Genomic DNA, 23,332 nt, shown 5'->3' on the forward strand with positions numbered 1-23,332 from the left:
AGAATTGAATTGCAAACAGTGTCAGGGTTGCAAATAGTTCAGAAGGTCACGCGCAGGTTGCGCAAGTCGATGACCGGAGCTTTTGCACGAGTTTGTAGTAAGTCGTAAATAGTTTGCCCATCTGTTTATTTGGCAATTTCGGAATTAGATAAGGAATATGTAGCTTTCTTGTGCTAAGTGTTACGGACTATGAATTACTGAAGGCCAGCTCTCCCTTCGCCTTCCTGATCTGTGGAAGCTCTAATTCATAATTACTTAGCTTCATTACATAAACCCAGTCGGTGTCTATTTGCGAAGACACATCATCGGAAGTTTTTTGGTACTTGTCCGGATCAACGCGCACCTTGTGTTTCAGGGTTTTCTTTAGATAGGGGGCAGTCGGATTTTGGGAATTGGTAAAGTCTGGCGATGAGAGTGGCTTGCAGTGGCGCTTGCAGCATTGTGTGTGGCTGACAAAGGTCGCTCCTTGGAGCTTGGAGCTTGTCATTTCTGCAGCCCAGTCTGAGCCCACCTATGAAGAGGCCTTTGGCGGGAAGATCATCATTCCTGGAAGCAGCGGCCCCATGGCTTTGAGCGAAGCAGGCATCAAACCGGCCGAGCTGCATGAAACAACTCGACCTCCCGATGCATCATCTGGCGGCAGGGGTGCTGTTGTGTCTGGCGGTCCCTCGGGACAAAGGAGGCCGGCGCCGACTCAGACGCGCCAACCTGGCGCCCTTTCTCGCGGCCGAGAATTGTCACCTGGGACTGAGGGATTAGCAGTTGGTCTCCGGGCTACCTCATGCGTGGCTAAACGGCAGCGTCGCCCCTTGGTGCGGTCCCGTGAATTACCAGCGCCGCCCGAACCACGACGATGCTACGCCGACTGCTGCCTTTCGAGACAGCCACCGCCCTACCTGGTTCCGCGAACTGACCACTATGGAGAGGCGAATCTTGAAAGGGGCCCGCGTCTGGCAATCCCGGGGGAACGACATCAACGTTCGGTTCCCAAGGTGTCAACCGCTGCCTGTGTTCGGGGGCGACCTAACAAGATTGGAGGCGGAGCCCGGCGGGAAACGACGACACATCACGTGCGGGATATGGCCACCTTATCCAAGATGCTGATTGGCTAAAAGAACTACAGTGTGTTCCCTCGTCGAGTGAAAGAGGGAAACGAAAGGGATAAAACAGGGGACTTGAGTGTTGTGAAAGACGCTGGAGATTTGACCATGTAGAGCACGCTTGACGATGGAGAGCACGCTCGACCATGGAGAACGCTCGGAGATGTAAACGCTACCACATGCAAAGATGTTAGCACGTAGACGGCTCCAATATCATGGAGCCCATCTTGTAATATACCATGTACAGTGTATATAAAACAGTTTTCTAATCTCCCTGGATAACTCCTCCTCTTGGCACCTGGCACGGCATCATACATGGAACCTTGATGGCCGCTCGGACCATCACCATTCGCAACAGTACCGACACACAAAAGTTCTGCAAATTTCAACGAAACCTTGTCGGAGCTTGTGACTGTCCTATCTTGCATCTGAATGAGGCTGGAATGCCCGGTGGTGATAATGGCGTTCCACAGAATATTCATCTTGAATAGTTTCATGTCAGGCCGGGATAAAAGGAAATCGAACTCCACTCCTGACATGACAAGGCTCCTCACGGTGAGCTCTACATCTCTAAATTTCACTTTTGCATCTGTCAATTTTTCTAGCCCTCGACAGCTTCCGTCATAGCCTTGAACTTTGACAGCTCGTCTGGCAAACGTCTTTGTCAACTCTTTCCTCATGAATCACACTGACCGAGCACGTGTATCAATGACCGCGGTCCTCTGGTTATTATTCACGATCATTGGGACATACAAATGTTTGATTTCGCAAGAAATATTTCCTTCTGCGTCTCATACGTCCTGACATTAGTGGATTTTCCGAGTATCTTCCCAGCGGAGTCCCCATGACTAGGGTTGTGAGAACTCCTGTTGGCAGAGTAATTTTCCGTTCTGTGTCCATTCCCTTTTCGAATTGTGTTGCACCTCGCGAGGCTAGGACTCGAACGACAGATATTTTAGGCCGTAGCGAAGCTCCTTGGAAGTGGATCGTGCTTTAACCTGGACTTGTCTTTCGCAATCTGTTGTCATACCGTGTATTACTATAGTGGCACGCCAGAGGAACCTGAAAGCGTGGGACCCGCCAATCGCTGTAGGCGCTTCTTCTCAAAATAATAGTCCAGCAAATTGCCGTCTCTCTGCTTGTAAAAATTCTTTGGTCCCACAATTGGACTGCGTTCACTTGAAATGCCCGAAGAAAACGTTCTTTCTGCGTGTCCCATCATTCTTTCATATGTTCTGTGAGGCGCAGATTACACCATTTTTTAGGGTTGCCATATAGGTACGGGTTCATGTGAAGTATCCGGTCGCAATCACTTAACTAGTGGTTCTGCTCTCACGCGTACTGAAAAAAAAAATAGAAGTGGCTTAGCTCGGCTATACCAGGATATACGTAGCGTTCAGCCACATCGCTCAGAACCGGTAGACCTGGTGGTATGGGCGGGTAGCGATACCCATTGGTAACACTAAAGAGTGGAATCTTCGGCTTAAGGAGAAAGTTCTTGCACGTTGTACAAGCCCGCGCCATGGTTTCACCCCACTCAGGCGGCACCGCTAAACTCAGCGCTTCACGCATGGCACTACTTACCGGTGTCAAGGCTTTCATATGCCAGTCTTTCACACACGTCGCACACATATCCAAACGGATTGTTTACGAAGTCCGTCTTGAAGGTCCCAGTCGCACTGGCGCTTTCGCTAAGTTTTACCGTATAGCCAGTCAATCGGTGAGCCTTGACGTCATCGACGGCGTCTTGTTGCTGCTGCTGAGATGGTCGGGTACGTCACTCAGCCTCCTGGCTACGCCGCTTTGATAGACGTTCCACCCTTTGCTCCGGTGTATCCGCAGCACGTTTAGCCTTCTTCTGTTCGTTCTTCCTACGCTCAACAGCTAATTGCCGGGCAACTACTTCGGGATCCGATGAGTTAAGCTTCTCCGCTCTTCTGCGCAGCTAAGCAGTAATTTCGCTCTCCTTCTTCATGGCTATACCACAATGGCAAACGCCCAGCGCAAACGCCGGGCAAACGCCCGGCGCGCCAGCTGTGCGCCGTACGACGTCACAGCTAGCGCATGCGCAGCACGGCTCTCCAGGATCCACGCGTAACTGCTCAACCTCGGCCGGTGTAGCTCACGCTAAAAAATCCAGCAAGAAAACGGCACCATCCGTGCTACCATCAAGCATTTCCGGCTTCACTTACTCTCGAAGTATCGCATCAGCGGCAAGTATATTCAAAATGGCTTGCTGTTATTCCATTTGCTGTATTTGCGTTAATTGTGCCATCGCACTTGATACGCCTTGCAGAGGCGGCCGTGCGTTTCTATCTGCATCGCCTTGAGCGCCACAGCTATTTGCGATTTGTTTCCTCATAGATGCAAGTTCTGCGAGATCCACGTCCATTTTCACGGTACCTCTTTCGGTGACCTCGCTGATCGAGGCCTTGGCTTTGTTGGTGATGATTTAGCAGGCTAGGTGTAGTCAATTCTTCCGGCGCCGCAACAAAGTTCTCACCTACCATAGCCCGTGTCGAGGGGGCGGCCATCCCGTCTTCCGAGGTCTGGTTGCTGTTGTCGACTGCACCAAATATAAAGTTTTATATAAATATAAAGGCTTTTTCAAGACTTTATTATACTAGTCAGCTGCCATCACGGCGCTTCATGTATTCCTTCTTTTCTTATGCTTCAACTTTGTCCTCTTCACTCTCTGTTCATCCAGCATGCGTATTTCTATTTGCGCCCACGCCCAGTGCTCTACCGCTGGCGCCGCCATGCGCCGCTCGCGCGTACCATATTTCTAGCCGCCGTCGTTAGAACGGAGAACACGCTGAGCTGGTGGTGACTAGGCACGACTGTGGCTGCTGCTAAGGGATCGATGCCATTCCTAAACAAACGCATCACTGTTTTGATGATCCAAATATAATCGCACTATCAGGGAGAGAGCAGTCTACCTGACTGGAGCAGTATTTTTTTATTTGGGGTGTTGCTACGCTGCGCTCCACGACACCCCAACGACCGCCGCTTCGCGTCGGCGCCCGGCACCGTGGCTTCCGCCACGGCACCGGGATTCAACCGACCGAGCTGGCAAACAGAGAGGAAAAAAAGGAAAGGCGTGATTTTAAAAAAAATTCTAGCAAAAGCGGATTCGAACCAGCGTACGCCTTGTCCCAAAGCGAGCGTCATAACCACTAGGCCATTGAGCCTTTTTTTTTTTTTTTTTTTATTTAATGCCATTTCACAAACACAAACAAAATTGATCAGATACACATGTACATATTGTAAATACACCAGCCACAGCTCGGCTGGTGTATGTGGCTTAAAAATGTTTCACAGAAGCCAATTGATCCAATACAGGTAGCCATTCTGGGGGTTCACATTGGGCTCTGAACAAGTTTCGGGTGTAGATAACACTCTCAACAAAATAGTGTCTTGCTGAGTGAATTTGTATATGGGCATGCCTAACATCCATCCTGGTCTTCCATACGCTATGCATACAAAGCAACATTAGCATATCACTCGGCACTTCCCCTGTATCCGCACATGGAAGAAACCGGAGTCCAAAAGGGCTTAATGGCAATTCTTTTTTAAGAGTTCTTTGCAAGACATCCCACAGGAATACGGCATCGTGGCAGTCTAGAAAAATATGTTCTATTGTTTCCGGTTTCCTGCAGATTAAACAATTTACTGACCAAGGTACAAACAGACCTTTACTTTGTAACCATGGCTTGACAGGGAGAGTGTCGGTATGTATTTGAAAAAAGAATGTTTTAACTGAGGGCCTGATCGGCATTTTTTTAACACGCTTTAACACATCGCGTTCAGGACCTAGCTTGTACACAGCTCGATAGACAGGTGTTGGTAAGAATACATCAAGAATATCACAATACAAACGCTTTTTCGTAACATCAGACAAGTATTCATATGAAAACCTTGCCTTGAGCAAGCGTATAGACATTACCACTTCACGCAAATAAGAACTAAGCGGTCCTGCTTTCAAAGAAAACGATGATACAACAAAATCAGATAGATAATTCTGTAATCGTGCTTGGATCACAGTTCTCAAAAATACATCAGTTTGATCCCGCACAAAGAAGAATCTGCTCACCAACTGCTTGAAGAACAGATGCGAGAGCCCTAGTCCCCCATTTTTCACCTTATGAAACAAATTGCACCGGCTGGTGCGCTCCCACTGCGATCCCCATATAAAAGTCGCGAATACTCGGTGGAATTTTTGAACCGAACTTCTGGTCATGGTCATCACTTGCAACACGTAAAACACTTTGGCAATTAAAAAAATATTGCAAACGGAAGCTCTTGCAAATACTGAAAGGTTATGGCCACCCCATTTATCGGTAGTACTTTTAACACGTTTGTTTTCCTCAGACCAATATTCTTCCGCATTTCGGTAATAATTTAGTGGAATTCCAAGGTACTTTCCTGGGGAAGTTGTCCAATTCATATTGCCGTACACATCGGGTGTGCTCTCCCAGATGCCATGCCAAAATCCAAGGCATTTCGGCCAACTGATCGCGCTACCTGTTGCTGTGCAGAAAGCTATAGCTATTTTGACAACTTCTTCCACGCTTTTCTTATCAGTACAAAACACAGCTATGTCGTCCGCATACGCTAGAACCCTAATTTCACTGCTCAAAAATGTATAGCCTCGAATACGCGGTGTTGCAAGTAAACCTAAACAAAAGGGTTCCAGGTAAATCGCAAAAAGAAGAGGAGACAAAGGACATCCTTGTTTCACGCTTGACCGCACAGGAATTGAATCACTTAATTCTTTGTTAATCACTAATTTGGCTGTACAATCATGATACACCATTTTCACACCTTCAGTAATCACAGATCCAACATTTACATGCTCCAGCAGTAAAAACAAAACTTCATGTACAACTTTATCGAACGCTTTATGCAAGTCTAACTGAATCATGGCCACGCGGTCATGCATTGCGTCACAACATTCCAGAATACTTCTAGCTATGTGTATGTTTGTAAAAATTGTTCTACCTTTAATACCACACGTTTGATGCGGGCCAACAAGGGACTGAATAACGCTTTGGAGCCGTCTAGCTAACACCTTCATGTATATTTTGTAATCTGTATTGGTCAAACTAATGGGACGGTAAGACTCAACTGAAAGTAACTTTGCAGGGTCATCAGTTTTGGGGATCAGTACTACATGCGCTGTCCTAAAAGAGAGGGGTGCTTGCTTTTTTTCATAACATTCAGTGATCACTCGATGTAAAGCCATTGCCATTTCTGTTTTAAAAAACTTGTATATGGCTGCACCCAATCCATCCGGCCCGGGTGACTTGCCGTTACTTAATTCATCTATTGCCGCTTCAATTTCTGCCACAGTAATTTCAGATTCCAGTGACTCTCTAACCGTGTCTTGTAATCTCGGCACAAGGGACAGAAAGTCAACTCGGAAGCGCTTGGGGTCATCAATTTTTTGGCCAAGAAGCTCTGTGTAAAATTCAACGAATGCAAGTGTTATCTCTTTGCTTTCTTGGGTAATTTTGTTACGATATCGAATTTCATTTATCGCTTTATTTGCTGCATGCTTCTTTTCTTCACTAAGCACACGCTTAGTGGGCGTTTCGCCCAGCCACAATCTTTCAGTACGCGCCCTTATCATTGCGCCGCGGTACTTATCTTCATCGATCAACTCGAGCTTTGCTTTCACCTCTTTTATTTCTTTTTTAAACGCTCCAGGCACTTCATTTTCGACGCCTAACATATACTCCAGCTCACTGCGTAACTGTTTCTCTTGTTGCCTTTCCTTGTGACGTAATACACAGGCTCTATCAATTGCAGCAATTTTTATATCACATTTAAACTGTTCCCACACTGCTATGAAGCTGTTAGTTTCAGTATGAAGGGCATTTGAAAGGCATGCTTTGGCTCTTGTGACAAATACTTCATCTTGCAGCAGTTTCTCATTAAACTTCCATAGGAACCAGTTAAACTTCACAACCTTTCGTTTTTCGCCAATGGTAACCGTTACCAAACAATGGTCACTAAAACTAAGGTGTAGTGTTTCATAAGAGGAGCATAGTGGTACAAACTTCGCCGGTATGTATATTCTATCTAGCCTCGCATGGGAGTCACCTTGAAAATGTGTATATCGTGCTTGGCCATCTCGTGTCATGACATAACCAATGTCCTCAAGCTCTCTGTCAATCACAATTGCACTCAAAAGCTCAGCGCTTCTATCGCGCACATTGAGACCCGTTGTTTTGTCCTCAGCTCTACAGACGCAATTAAAGTCCCCTAGAACCACAATATTTCGTTCTGTTTTCAAAAACCCTTCAGCATACCTGAAAAAAGTTTCACGTTCATGCATTTTGTTTGGTGCGTAAATGCACACAGCACGCCACTGTAATCCAGAAAAAACAAAATCACATGCAACCAGTCTCCCACTATCGCAGGCGGACACTTTTTCAACAACCGCGATGCTATTGCGAATAAAAATGACGCAGCCTCCTGACCGTCCAACAGCGTGGCAAACACATATATTGTATCTAGAGCGAAAAATTTGAACCATTTGTTCTGTTTGCTCCTCACTTTCAATTTTTGTTTCTTGTACAGCCAGAAGGTCAACGTCATTTTCCAAAAGAGTGCGACTAATCTGACATTGCCTCCTGCGCGAACACAGTCCTCTCACATTCAATGTCGCAACGCGAAGGCTAGATTGAAAGTTAGTCGCCATTTCATGGAGGTTGCTTGGCCAGGCGTCCTACTCACATCGCAACAGTGGGTTTCTTGGCATCCTCGTTGAAGTCGTCTGGAACGTCACCTCCGCTAGTGCGGAGGCGTTGTAGGGTTCACCCTACGGTCAGGCGGCAACTTTGGCTTCGGTTGAACCGAAGACCGCCGCCCAGTCGACGCCTTCGTTGGAGGCTCGCCGGTGCCGGACGCACTCGCTTTCCCTATGTTGTCGGAGTCTTCGTAAGGCCGCTTTGCAGCGACGCTTCCGGTCGTGAGCATCTCGGCGTCCGTTACCTCCTGGTCGGCGTCTTGCGCTACTGACAATAACGTGTTTGCGGCCTTCGATTCCGCGTCATCTGTTGTAGTCTCTGGCATCGTTTCCGATGCTGCAGCCGAGGGCTCGGCACCACCATTCGCTTCCTGAACAGCTCCTGAAGAAGCTTCAGGGGGCGTTGCAGCAGTCTTCGCGCCGTCGTTGTATTCCCTGCTAGCTTCTTCGGCGTCGGCGGCGTCCATCAGGTGTTCTGACACAACGTCGCTACGGAGTGGGCCTGTAACGCTGGCATAAGAACGCACGCACTGGGAGTCATCGTGGCCGAAGCGCCGACAGATCCCACATCGTGGAACGCGGCACTCTCGTCGGATGTGTCCGGTGCCACGGCATCGGAGGCAGAGCGGCGCTCTGCCAGGAACGAAGACGAGCGCCATGTCTTCGGCAACACGCAGCTGGTGAGGAAGGTCATCCACTGTAACGCCCACCTTTAATTTCAGCGTCACCGAGCGGGTTGTTGATCCTTTGTCGATGCATCCCTTGACCTTCCACTTGTCTCTGCTGATTTCCGTAACTTTTCCAAACGGCGCCAAAGCCACTCGCACGTCATCGTCCGGTACGCCATGAAGCAGCCAGTAAAGCTTCAGTCGGACACCTTGATCGCGTGGGTCGATGACCATGCAGCGGTGATCTTTAACGTTGAACGCATCTGCCGCTAATATCTTCTTCTTGCCTTCCTCATCCTTAAACGTCACTGCCCACAGGTGATTCATTTGGTATGCCCCGAGGGCAACCACTTCCGGCAGCAGTGAGAGACGCGCAAGGCTGTCTCGGACATGCTCGACTCGATATGGCCTGGCTTTTACATCACCATGCAAAAACACCGTGTTTAAAACAGACGCACCTGTGGGCAGATGAGGCAGAACAACCTGGTAATCTTCAGCCGGCTTTTCAGTACACCTGATACCGCGGCCCACACGGGCCGCTGAAACCTCCCCTACAAGGGAGCACATGATGACACGTCCGAACGCTGCGAACGCCGAACGCCGACGCACTAGGCCATTGAGCCACGTTACCAAAGCTTGCATTCATGCGAACTACATGATTGCGTTCAAGCGCCCTCGGCGAACGAAACCACCTAGAAACATGGTACGCGCGAGTGGCGCCAGCGGTCGAGCACTGGACTTGGGCGCAAATAGAAACACGCATCCAGGATCACTACAAGATATAGCATAGCACTTGCACGGGAGGCGTAGTGGCGGCCTCAGCAAAGAACCCGGCCACTCAGTGACGCGCCCGTATGACCTATGGCCGCCAACGCTATAGTGTAAATTTATGTGTCCCCTCACGGCAACGACATCGTTTTCTGCACCACCGAGGTGCCGACAGCGCCGGTATTCACCCGCTCCGGCCACCAAGAGCGGAGTGGAGGCATATCCAGTAATCTGGCCCCAAGCAGAACATCTGCTGCCGCGAAGCAGTGGGCTAACTAAACAGTTTCGTAAAGACATAACATCTCAATTACTCTGATCGGCAGCGCATGTGGCGGAAACTCGTAGTGCCGGTAGAAGAGCACAACATGCTTTTAATAACCCAAACCCGTCGCCGCTATTTGTCGCCCGCCGACCCAATTCGACGCGTGCTGGCTAACGAAGCTACTCGGCGCAATCTCGCACTGCCTGCGTAATCATGTGTGGCGTGGACGCGGAGAGAGCTACGCTCGCACAGAGGCTGATGGAGCTTACCGGTAAAGCTACACAGTGCGCGCTTAGTAAGCGACTTACTGCACGCAATCGTACGAGGGGATTGGCAACACCGACGTGGATGCTGGCAGATACCATGCACAAATAAGCGCCGCCGAATTGATGGTTGTATAAACATGCACAAGCACGTATCGCAGTAAACCTTAACGCGCCGACACATTTTAAGGCCGCGTTTAGGCGGCGAAGCTTAGCTCGTCCTGCACTGCACGTAATTTCTGTGGTAGTGGCTTGCGGTGCGCAGATATGTCGAACGCTCACATCTATTAAGTTAGCAGACCTCCAAAACATGGAAAGTCCCTCACGATCTAAAATTACGATTTCTAAGTACTGAAGTACGTTCGTGTCTAGGCACTCATCTCGCCTCCAATACGACAAAGTTCCCACAACCACGTTCTTCTTGTTCTTTCTGGAGTTTTACGTGCCAAAACCAGTTCGGCATATGAGGCACGCCGTAGTGGAGGGCTCCGTATTAATTTTGACCACCGGGCGTTGTTTAACGTGCATTACAACGCAAGCACACGGACGTTTTTGCATTTCGACTCCAACGAAATGCGGCCGCCGCGGCCGGGACTTGATCCCGCGTTCTCGTGCTCAGCAGCGCAACGTCTTAGCTGACTGAGTCACCGCGGCGGGAGACAAACACGGTGATCGTGCAAAGTGGTTTTGGAGGGCCAATTGTTGGACTGACGCTATAACTCATAGTAGCACCTCTGCTCACTTAGAACAGATACGAATGCACAGAACGTGCAGCGGTAACTGAAAATCACTTACCCTAGAGTCTCGGGTGTTCAAAACTGCGAGAGACACCAAAGATGGCAGGACAATGCACCGGTGCTGGTAATGGGAATTTCCGGACATATCTAACGCGTAGACAAAGCTCTGTATCATCAACTAACACTAGGGGCTCGCAGCTTTTTAGCTATTGTATAATGATGCTACAAATTGCAGTCAGCGTTTTCTACGGAAATAGCAGACCAGTTTTTCAACAACAAAGGCTATTAGAACTTGAAGCCGACCAGCTTCAAATTTGGGCCGTGAACTGAAAAGGGTGTGCTGTAGTTTGTCAAAGTGATGCCATGCTTAAAGGCGTAATTCTAACATTTACTTCATGAATATTAAAATCCCCTGCAGTATCACAAGGATTCTCTTTTTCCCTTTCGTCCAAAACTGTCACCGAAAATTCGCCGAAAAAGAGAAACTTCCCCGCACGGAACATCACTCCTTCGAAGACCTGTCCTTCTCCGCGCGTAGTTTTGTTGATTTCTGTCTTCGGCATTCTCTGCAGCGCTAAGGCACGGCGACCCCGAACATAAAAACAGCGCAGAGCCACAGTTCGCGGGTATATTTCAAATCCGATTGCAGAAATTGTCTGAACTTGGCTGACAGCCATGTTGGTAAGGGCAGGTGGCTGAGTTATTCTTTCCGCTGTTTGGCTCGGGACTGATAATGGCGTATTTCAAAATAGTACTCCCTATCTACCCAACGCCAACGATATTTTTTGGAAACCCCTATTTTACAACCGCAATGTCACCTTAATGTTCCGCTGAATAAGGTCGGGGGTAAAATAATTAAAATAATGGTTCTAGCTTATTTTACTTCTTCGCATGGAACCACCAATTTTGAGCTCGGGAGGAAGAAGGGCATGTCAGCTGTTACAGGACTCATATGGCCAAATTCTTTATTACAGTGTAGGGCCAATATTGAGGATATTCATTGGCTTCAGTGCCAGTATGAACGAACCAGCCGTAATAGTTCTTCATCAGACTAAACATGGGACGACTAGCTCTACCCTACCTATATTTGAGGCAAGTGGAGGCACGACTTTTCTTTCTGCGTGACCAGTGTGACCCGTGTTTGAGAACAATCCTTCAAATTAGCCTGGCATCAGATCTACCAAACTTTATTGTTACTACAAATTGCTAGTTTCGCTACGGCGTCAGTGGCTTTCTGAGAGAAGTTTCACGTTTCCGCTTTCTCAATGGCAGATTGTTTATAGCATCTCCCTAGTGTTACTCGTAAACTTTTGGTGAGATGTATAATTCAGGCAGTTCTTCCTGCATCTTTTTATCGATATATGTGTAGTGAAGGTCAAGGAGAGGACGTTCTAAAGATAGTTAAAGGAATGGTCGTACCAGCAAGGGTTAAAGAACTTTTCTTTGAGTTACACACCGGCACGTTACACGGGGAAACGCGTTTGGAATGGAGAGGTGTGCTTTGTCGTGGGACCTTGAATTCCTTACCCTGTCGTGAATAAGATTCAGTCGAGCCTGTCTTTATCGATTGCGCGGACACACTGCTTTTCTGGGATGTTATCGAAAAAACACTTTATTTATTTATTTATTTATTTATTTATTTAGAAATCACCTCACAGGCCCTGTCGGGCATTGAATTTTTTGCTACTTTGCTACTTACACCTACACACTAAGCAGAAGAACACCCAGATGGCGGTTTTCGCTTGGCCTCTAGCGCATTCCCATTTGTACATGTTTTTGCTCCCATTTAATGGGCGTAAAATAAAACTCCCATTTAGGTGCGCATTCCTTCGGCATACTACGGGAGTACCGTAATATGCCGACTTTAACCCCATTTGACTGGGAGGTTTTGCAGGCCACAATGGGAGCTTTGTCATTTCGAAATGAGAGCATTTGTGCTATAATTAAGCGGCATTTAGGGCATTTTTTGCTAAGAATTAGAGTTTATGGATGGAATTAAATGCGTTTTAGTTTATGTGGGGCGAGCACAAGCGAAATGCTTGGTGGCGCGGGTCACGCACTTACGCCGCACCCAACGGATCACCACAGGCCGAAATGTCAGACACCGGCCACCAAGGCTCAAGGGAATGGGGCCGTCCGAGGAGCTGCCGCCGAGCACACGTTTGGCCAGCACGAATACCACCGCTTGTAGCTATTGGCGGCGTCCGACACTTTAGCCTGCTGTATTCCGTCTGCAACTGCGTAAGCGCGGCGGCGTCCCGCCACGAAACATTTCGCCGCGTGCTCGCCACACGTGACAAAATCGACGGCCCTGGGAATTGACGAAGTCAGGCGCACACGTGGTCCAATGGCGAATGAACTCGTCGCTGCACTTCTTCGACACCTTTTCCTTTCACTAATCGCAGAGCCCCTGTTCGCAAACCTTGTTCCGTCATGCAGTCGTCCTCGCGAACATGCTAGCAATGGGCAGTGCCTCCGAGGTCAGCAGGCGCCGTCGAGAGCAGTTGCTACTCGCTGAAAGGAAAAATACGACACACACACACACACACACACACACACTAAAGAGAACAAAATTTATTAGGGACCAAATGTAACAAATATAATTAAATATGTTCACTTTCTGCCAAAATAGAAACATTTCTTGCACACCATTAAAGATGTCTGGATTAAAAAAAACTACATTGTAAACATGCCAGTGAATACTAATCTACATGTCCTAACGAAATAAAATTAGTAACCGAAAAAAATGATACTTTAAGAAATCATATCTCGTCCAATATTGAACTATAAATACAGAACCATGTGTTTGAACTGTTACTTTGGGCAGACATTCCACAATTTTGCAGCCTATATGTTGAGTTTGCAAGGCTAAGCCACCCAAAATTAACAGTGGAATGTAGAATGGGGCCGACCAGTGGTATTTTGCATGGACTAGCACAAAACATACGATGATAAATACCGAAGTACTAAATTAAGAAATTGGGACTCATCACGCAAACGAGCTAAATAATTTGGTCTCGCGATTGCGTCGCATTTTCGAGCAGGCTACTAAAGAATAAAAATTTATTTACAGTGTTTTATGAGCCAAAACCATCATATGATTCTGAGACACGTCGTAATAAGGGACTCAGGATTAAGTTGGATCACCTGGGATTCTTTAATGTACATCTAAATCTAAGTACATAGGTGTTCTTGTATTCCGTTATAATCTAAATGCGGTCGCCGTGGCCGGGATTTGATCCTTGGTCTTTTTGTTTATGACTAGATTTGTGAAAGTTCCAAACAGGGTCCCCTATGTACAGAGTGATCAATTCTGAGTTTTACAGAATTCTTAAAATAGCCTATTGCAGATATCATAAGACTATTTACTCCTTAGCTGTATTAGTCAGAGACGTGGACATTCCTTTCATGACAAAACGTAGCAGATATTAAGCTAATTAACAAAAATCCTCGAATTATCTTTTGAATTAACTACTTTATGGCCCCTATTGCAATTTACGAATTGTAGCCGGTGAGTTTGCAAGGCATATCCACTTGGAATGAATTTCCAGAATGACGCCAGTTTGGAAATATACACCATCAAACTTGCCCTAACAATGCACTGTTGTTCCACTTACATTTTTAAGAAAATGTTATCTTCTGTATTGAAGCACAAAAGTAACTGGAACGCCCATGTACTTCATCGCGAACTTTGGGAAGTAATATCTTGAAACTGGTCAAGTGGATACGTCTTGCATTCGTTAATTGCAATATGTGCTGTAAACTAATCAGTTAAGAAGCTATTTATTGAAATTTTCGTTAACTCATTGAATACGTGTTTCGATTTCTTGTGCTAGTAATCCGCCTCTTCAAATAGTCCAGCTCAAGGACAAGGATTATGCTGTCTGCCACAGGCGATTTTTAAAAATTCCATAAAACTTAGAAATGATCACCCTGTATGTTTATTTTTTAATAGTGCATGAGTTGTGTTCTGCATGGACACTTTAGCATGGCTACCTTGTTTAGTTGAATATTGTGCAAGCTGTGTTTTTTTTTTCATTCTACCCAGTGCGAAATATTAAGCCAGCATAGTAACAAGTTGCAAATAGAGCTACGAATAAGTAACTTCCCTGATCATATCCAACAGTAGCAACTTTAGATTAAATAAGTCGTGCTTTCTGATGTTCAAGTGGCTTGTTCTCAGAAATCAAATCCCCCTTCTCACATTGGCCTCCCATCGTGTCATCCCCCAAGCTGAGGTCATTTGAAATTGCATTTATTTGCACTTGAAACAGCATATCGCTCTTATTTAAAAAGCACATCCTATTGCAGTCACCATCCAGATATAAAATACTTGTCTGCATCAAGCTGTGAAGCAGCAGCACATTTTCTGAGGAAAAAGCCTAATTCTTCTATTGAATTGGGCTGTATACTCAGAACTCTACTATGCAGTTGCAGACAGGACGGGTAGTGTAGCAGCCGTAACAGTCTGAACTGACAAAGAAGCAAAACTGCGTGAACTTCAAATCGTTATTCTCTCTTAGGAACCGTGCTTTCCAATTATAACATGGGGATAAAGTAACTGGCAAGCAAAGCTGCATTTAATTCAAGTAAATAATCTACTATTCATGCTATCTTGCAGGGTGCACACTACATTCCCTTCGAACGTGTATTTATGACCTTGCAACGAGTTCCTAATTGTATTGGTGTGTTGTTGATCGACAGTGGTAGAACGGGATATGTACGCCTCAGGCAGAGCACATGTTTTGACAAGGAGACTTGTCTGGTCGAACAAGGAATGCCCCAGGCTAAATAATTTGTTCCTTTGTAAAGATGGCTTCAGCTTGACACCTTCTTTGTTGGACAACTCTTGATCACTAATGTCGCTCCCTTCCTGTTTGCACTCGTCTTGTTCAGCCTATTGCTGAACACAGAAGCTGCATTTTCTTTTAAAAACATTAATGAGGCCAAGGGCTTTGTGCGTGGCAGTGTCTGCAAGTACAAAATGTTTTTCAATGAATTACAGTTTTGGTGCCATTTCTTCATTTCCGCCATACTTGGGGTCAGCAGGACTTCCTCCTAAAATTGATAAAATTCTTGTAATCAAATACGTATTAAAAGTATTCTGTTCATAATCTCGAAAAAAAAGACTTTGGAATTTCATATTTAGGTGGGACCAGTGCCAAGGACAAAGTAAGGGCTTATAGAAAATGACACGCCGTGATAAATGACAACTGATTTAATTTTACAACAAACAGTCAAGTACTCTGGAACGCTTGATAAAAGCCATAAAAAACCTAAGAAGCAGGGAGCAGTTACACACAATAATGTATGCGCATGGAAAATGCACCTGGTCATTGGTTTGCAAACAACTATGTAATTTCCTTATCAGTTCACAAAACAGGTCCTACACTGAAACATTTCTCCTTCAATTTGGCAATTCCGTGAGCCTTGTTTATTGCTCGGGTGAGTTGGTTGCTCTTCTTACGGCTATTATAGTATGGTGAAGTGCAATAGACAGGACAAGGTGAGGTGAGACAGATGGGACAAGCGCAACTGACAGCTGAACGTTTATTGGAAAATTTCGCTGCAGCAGGACATGCACCCAAGACACTCCGAAACCACCAACAAACAGAGCAGGCGCAAAAAAAAGAAATTAATGCGGCAAAGATCGCTAACAACGCATGCACAATCTCTTATGAATGTGATGGTAATTGGGAAGCATGTGTACGCTGTCAACTGCGCACAACTGGTCCAAGAGGAATAAACAAGAAAACCGAAATAGAAGAACTAGCTGAGCTGTGGCTACCTATGAACCGCACTTCTTTGGTTAAAGTGCCCCCAAAGTCACGATAACACACTTTTGCACTGCAAGGCAAGATCCCACATTTCTCCTTATTTCAAACACCTAAAGTACTGTCGCAACCTGTCACTCAGGCATTGGTCAGTCTGTCCACCTAAAGTACTGTCGCAACCTGTCACTCAGGCACTGATCAGTCTGTTCCAAGTAAACATGACCACAGTTTAACGAATCATGTACACGACCGAATTAGCGCATGGGACATACTGATTGACACTCACGGTTTGTCGTACAGTATTTCCTAATTGGACTACCGGCGATGCATTTGAACAGTTGTGCCAACTTGCATGGCGCAGAAAACACAAGATCCATCCACACTTCCCTGCTACTTTCCTTAAGTTGTGCGAAACCTCAGCAACACATCTACCCCCTCAAGGTGGCAACGCTTATGTGCATAAGGTTTCACACAACTTAATGAAAGTCACAGAGAAGTATGGCGTGGTTCCTGTGTTTCCTGCGCCCTGCAAGTTGGCACAACTGTGCAAACGCGCCACGGTAGTCGAGTAAGGAGTAAGGAAATACTGTACGACGAAACACGAGTATCAGTATGTCCCATGCGCTACTTCTGTCATGTGCAGAATTCATTTAAGCAGCGGTCGTGTTTACTTGGGACAGACTGGCCAGTACCTGAACGACACGCTGCGACAGCACTTGAGGTGTTTGAAATAAGGAAAAGGGTTTGGATCTTGCCTTGGACTGCAAAAGTTGTGGTTGCTATATGTAGTTGAAGAATGTGGCAGTTGTAGGCCATGGAAAAACAAAATTAGTATGCGAGATTTTCAAAGGAGTGTTAATAGAAAATTCTTTTTAATTCTGCATCCGATAAGTGCGTTATCGTGGCTTTGGTGGTACTTTAAACAAAGAAGCGCGATTCACAGGTATCCACAGCTAAGCTAGTTCTCCTACTTCTGTTTCGTTTTTGATGTATCTTGCCTCTTGTGCCAGTTGTGCGCAGTTGACAGCGTACACATGCTTCCCAATTATCACCTTTGAAGAAGAGATCGTGCATACGTTCTTAGCAATTTCAGCCGAATTTCCTTGTTTTTTGTGCCTGCTCTGTGTGCTGCTGTTTTCGGGTGTCTTGGGCGCATTGTCCTGGTGCAGCAAAATTTCCCCATAAACGTTCACAGTTGTCAGTAGCGCTTCGTCCGTCTGTCTCACCTCACATTATCCTATATATTGCACTTCACCGTACTCTAATATGCATCACCAACTGGGCCAAAGTTCTACTCCTCTGAAGTTCTTACTGCTACTTCGCACTTGTCAAAGTCAGGCCGGCAGCCATACTGCATACAATGTATAGCTATATGGACTGGCCGTTCATGTCGTGGATTTATTCTGGCTTAATGGCATCACAGAAAGTAAACGAAGACAACGACAAGCAGGACACAAGTGCCTACTCTTAACTCTAGCTTTAATAAGAAAAGAGAAATCACACATAACAAGCGGTGATATGAAGTGACGTCATTCATTCAAAAACAAATTCTTCATCCAATGTAGCTGAGCATTAGCGATGCATTTGTCCTTTGCGTTGTGAATCTGCCAAAGCTTAATCATCTTATGCACTCTCTGGTCATAATTTCTGTTCAACGCAGAAGTTTGGGCTAGTTTGTGATAAAGAAGTTGGACATCAAAACAAGTGCGAAGGAACGCGAACACAAAGACGAGACACATAGACTAGCGCCCTTCCAGTCTGTGTGTCTCTTTGGGTCCGCATTCCTTTGTGCTTGTTATGATGTCCAAGTTCCATAATGTTGGGCTATAACGAGTTTTGTGGAACACAGGAATGAATCCACAATTTTTGCAGTATGTTGCAATGTGCGGATAAAATTTTCTGGGCACAAACAACTCAATTCACCCCAATCTCAAATTAATACAATGTCAGTCTACACAATGTAGGCATAAAAAGATGGCCACGGCCGACTGTACACAACCGCCGTTGCAGAGTGCACCACCTTCTTCAAATCGTGCCACACGCCACAACCAAATTGTTTTCCTGGCTGCAGTATTTTTTCTCACAACAGAGCAAATCTCTGTTCACAAGCTTCTTACAGAAAGAAAAAAACTTTTAGCCCATAGGGACCAACTGCGCTTTTGCCCATGAAAAAGCACAAAAGCATACGCAACAAGTGCGACAATTTTTTACTTGGCTCATGTCATTCATTATATTCCTTCGTCATGGCTAATTCAGTTGTGCAAATAATTTTTTCACATTTCCTTGTTAGGACGGTTTTGTGCTGTCACAAAAAAGGCTGAAGTAAAAAAATGAAGAAGGTTGGTTGTGGCTTTGCGGCATAATATGCATCAGGCAAACTAGGTCACAAGTGTTGTGTGCAGTTTGGGGTCCTCAAAAGGTTGTGCCTACATTGGACAGATGGGATGCTGTATTAATGCGTGATTGGGGGAGCATGACTCATCTGTGTGAAACAACCTGCCCTCACGCATTGTGAAACACTAACAAATGTGGCGGCAGTACTGTGCTTCAACAAAACTCACACTGTAGCCACGCATCATGACCAGACAGAATGCGAGGCAATTGTGGCTTCTGAAATTTAAAAAGAGTGACAAATGCATCACTCGTCCATCAGTTGCACTGCACGAAAAATTTTAATAGATAACATCGCATCATGTCACCACTTGTTATTATATATTGTCTGTTTCATGATTATAAAGCTAGAGGTGAGAGCTGAGGCTTGTGTCATGTGTACATATCTTCGTTCGTTAGACTTTTGTGGTGCCATTACACCAGAATTGGGATAACCAAATGGCCACACGCTGCTTTTGTCACGTTATAGTGGTGCTCGCAAAGCGGGAAGACAGTGCACATAATGCCACGCCATGTCAGCATGCCCACTCTTTGCACACGCAGCAGATTACCTCTAGAACAAGGTGCGCAGGCTGCATATGCGCTCAGCTGCACCAACAGCTATGTGCAGCGATGGCTGCGCTAGAAAAGAGGACGCGTAGACCAACTGCTCCCCATTGGGCCCCTTTCAGGGCCCCCTTAAAATCGAAGTTTGCCATTTCTTGTTTCTGTTATAGGCTAGTGCAAACAAATGAATTAGTCTCATACCCATTAAGAAATTTGTAGATTAGGTAGAAAATTTATAAAAGCATAGATTTATTACTTTTCACCTTCTGTCGGAATATCGTCCAAATGCATAAGCAGTACCATAGTCCCGCAATACTTTTCTGGTCACGAAACTCCGCCATCACTCTATGGGAGAGCTTGATATGTCGCATGAATGGCGCCGCGATGTGGCGCCACCGCAGCTGAGAAGCCACCTTCTCCGTGTTAAACCCAGAGAGACTGCAGACGCGGCCGGCGTGGGCTGAAAGTTTGGACGGGTACTTTATATTTGTGATTAGATTTTTAGGCAAGATCGAATTCTGGCATTCTACAATTGAAGTGGCACGTTCGCCTGACGATGCCGTTCAAGTGTTGTGAGCTGGGGGGCCGTTCCGGCTACAAAGGCACTCCCGCAAAGGCATCGCTATGTTGCATTTCGAGTGTTGGTGAGCACTTCGAGAATTGGAAGCGAGCATTACCACGGCAGAAGCGGACAATTTCAGCTTCGAGTCCAAGCATGTGCGTGTGTAAGCGAATCACTTTGATCCATCATCTATCTCCCTACGGACGATTTCACGATAAACATTGACGCCGTATCGTTGCCGAGGGACAAGCCGCGCCTCAGGGCAACTGCCATTCCTCGTGTTTTCGACGGCCTTTGTGTGTGTGTATTTGTGTGCGCGCGCGCGCGTTGCTGCGCGTTCGTGTGTGTGCGTGCGTGCGTGTGTGTGATTCGCAGTAGCCTGTTCTGTCTACAATATTTGTTTTATTTATATATTGCAAATAAAATTGGTGCCTATTAGTACCTCCATGAGAACATAAGCAGATATAAAAACTTTGTTCTGGTTTAAACAATAAAATATTTATGACCTCCAACCATGATTGCACTGTCTGTGTGTTGATATTTATAGACGGCAAATTATTCGCATAACCACTTAGTTGGACTTCTTGCCTATGGATTTCGCACGCTCATAGCAACAGCTATTGACAATTCCAGCATTTGCTTGAGGTTTCTACCTCAGTGCTGCGCGGTTTACAAAAGGGCCGTGCTGCATAAGTAATTTTGTTTCCTGAAGCAAGTGGGCTTCCCGCCGTGATAAATGGGACATTGGGAACATAGTGCAACAGGAAAAAACAAGCTGTCAGTCTGCTGTGTCAATACAACTTTCAAATCGTTTTTCAGCTCTACACTACAGCAGTGGCGAGTGAAAGCGAAATTAAATGTTATTTCTCATGACTATTTTCGCGAGTTAGAACGGCTACCTTTGCTTCAAAGAAAATTCGCGATTCAAATACTATCATTGGTCGCAGTTCGCCAAGGAGGTATGGTACTGAATGCAACGGACCGTCAACCCTCGTCACTTTTGCTTGTGCGAGTTAGAGAATAATAAGCCCGGGGCTGAGTCAGTCGCGTATAATAATCCGTTTGGGTTTTCATGGGGTATATTGACAACGAAAATCGCGTTTCAAAACTTTGTCGCACATTTGGAATAATGCGCACGAAAACTAGCAAAGCTTACGATACATGTAAAATGACAAGACCTTCCTTCAAGCAAGCGTTTCATTCACGGCTACAATCTGCCGATGTAGCTGTTCCAAACTAATTCTGACGTCATAGAACATTTTGTTACGTGCGATTAGAATCTGTCGCTATCGCCTGAACGGCTCGAGTGCAATCGGAATTCACAAACAGCACACGACCTTGAGCTGAGGTTGGCGTTTACTGGCAACGCCACGCCGCTAATGTCTTATTCTTTGTACAGCGCATAAAAGCCGCTTAAAAGTTTTTAATCGAAGCCGGTTGGGCTAACTAAGGACAGATATCTCAGTAAGAACAATTCTATGCGCGTCGTCTGCTGACACACGGAGCCGCCAGCCGGCTTTGAGATTGTTTACTTTTTGTCAGCGCCTTCATATCGGTTAGAAAACACTCTAAGATGTTGAAATTTGGATACTGTAACTGCTACGACAAAACAGAATGTAAAAAAAATTGTGGTTGATCCCTCTTATATAGGAATCGGTATAGAACACGAAAGTGAAACGTGTCTTCACAGAAGTAGTGTAATGTTATTGAACATTGATATATAATGTCTATTGGTGTTTTGTGGCTAAAGCGCCCTTAGGCGTTGATGCACCCAAGCTGACGCCTGGTGGCACGTCTCCTCCATCACGACTACCAACGTCGATGACCATGAGCAGCCGTCGTGCATATGGAAGCTGCACTACGCTGCACACGCTAGCACAACGCGAAAGACGAAGCACGTAACTGACACACTAATACAACGCGCAAGACAAAGCACGTAACTGAATCGTCACCGAGTCAAATCAGCGCGTACAGCGCGTCGTAATTGCAGCCTCCGCGATCAACTTCAGAAACATTTTCAGAGCTAATTGCGGAGGCCACGCTCCGCTGTGCTGAGTACGGTGAACGCCACCGTTGGTAGTGCTTCTTGATGCCAGCGTCCCTTCGAATGCTGGCGTCGAGGCGTCGTAGTGCTGAGACCCACCGAAGCGTTCACTGTCGGTGCGCGTTAGTGTCATAATGCAGTACTTCTCTTTCTGCTCGTAGGCGGCGGCACCGCCCCGAGCAAGAGCGCGGTACACGGAGGAGTGTTAGATATATAAGGCGCGTCTGTGTAGCTCTCTGCAAATGCGTTTGTGGCGCAATGGGTTAAACGCTCAGCGATCTATCGTCGCGGACCGAGAGGTCGTGGGTTCGATTTCCAAATTTTGCATGTTTGTGGAACTTTTTTCTTCTGGTTTCTTCTTTGTATTATGTTCTATGACGTATTTCCGTGACGGAAATACGTCAGTGAAGTCTTGGTGGACCCCGGCATAAAACACTTTCGTGTTAATAAAATCGGAGAGCTTTCGGCCGCAACGCGACCAGAGCAGAAAAAATACCGCCGCCGCCTACGGCGGCCGCTCGGCTAGGTGACCTTTCTTTACTACGGCGCCCCTAGAGGCAAGCGCTGGCTCTATATCAAACTGAGGCGGAGTTTCGTCACCAGAAAAGATATTAAAGGACTATGGCAGTACTTATCACCTTGTTTCATGTAAGATTTTTTTCCATGCTGAAAGAAAGGCACACATTTAAAAAATAAGCTTGGTTGCAAGTGAAATAATTTGTTCAGTCAGCTAAAGGGTGCTGAAATTCAAAATTAGTCGCGACTTTCCTTTGACTCACTTATTTAGCACTGAAAAGGAAAATGACATTTTAAACAACAGACTCAAAAAGAAGGAAAAAAAAGACATGGCACATATACGAGAACTGCAGCGCAATAACACACAAGGACGCCACAAGAAACCAGCAGGACCCCAGCTGGCAGCGTTCTTTCTCTGTGGTTGACCACCCCGCGGCGTCTTACGGCGTCTGACACGCGTCTTTCGCCGGCGAACTGCTTCCTGGAAAGGATCCGGAATGCCAAGCGCGCGAAGCAAGCGTCGGTACATGAGGAAGAGCTAGCCGTTCGGCTCGCAAAAACGCTTGGACTTGTTGGCTTATAATTTATACCTGGCCTATATCGATGGTGTATACCTAAGTATAAAATTACAGCTAAATCAAAGGCTAACAAGTGAAACCAAGACTTAACAGGCTAAACGAAGCTTTCGCTTTGCATAGCCAGGGTTAGCTGAGCTAAGCCGCAGCCAATTTTTTTTAATGTCATCATGTTTTTTTTTTCAAGTCACCCTTTCTGCGATCACCAAACTCGAACCGTGACTCAACACTTATTTTAACGAGATAGCGTTTAGGGCCGTGTCGCAGAACATCGGAGTCGGAAGCAGTGTGTTTATCCGGGTGGGGAATAAAAAATATCAACCCACCGACCGCGCAGGCCCTCAGTGGTGCAAGGTTTTGGTGAACCAAAAT

At 46.2% G+C, this 23,332-nt stretch overlaps 1 protein-coding gene across 1 annotated transcript; it reads right to left on the bottom strand.

Moving 5' to 3' along the window:
- Nucleotides 1–7,898: 7,898 nt before the first annotated feature.
- LOC119444463 (uncharacterized) lies at nt 7,899–9,100 on the bottom strand. Its single transcript, XM_037708863.2, has one exon. It carries the CDS (start codon nt 9,087–9,089, stop codon nt 7,899–7,901), a length of 1,191 nt encoding a protein of 396 aa, XP_037564791.1. The 5' UTR covers nt 9,090–9,100.
- Nucleotides 9,101–23,332: the final 14,232 nt, after the last annotated feature.

This window comes from Dermacentor silvarum, chromosome 3, assembly GCF_013339745.2.
Source record: "Dermacentor silvarum isolate Dsil-2018 chromosome 3, BIME_Dsil_1.4, whole genome shotgun sequence".
Classification (NCBI taxonomy): Eukaryota; Metazoa; Arthropoda; class Arachnida; order Ixodida; family Ixodidae; genus Dermacentor; species Dermacentor silvarum.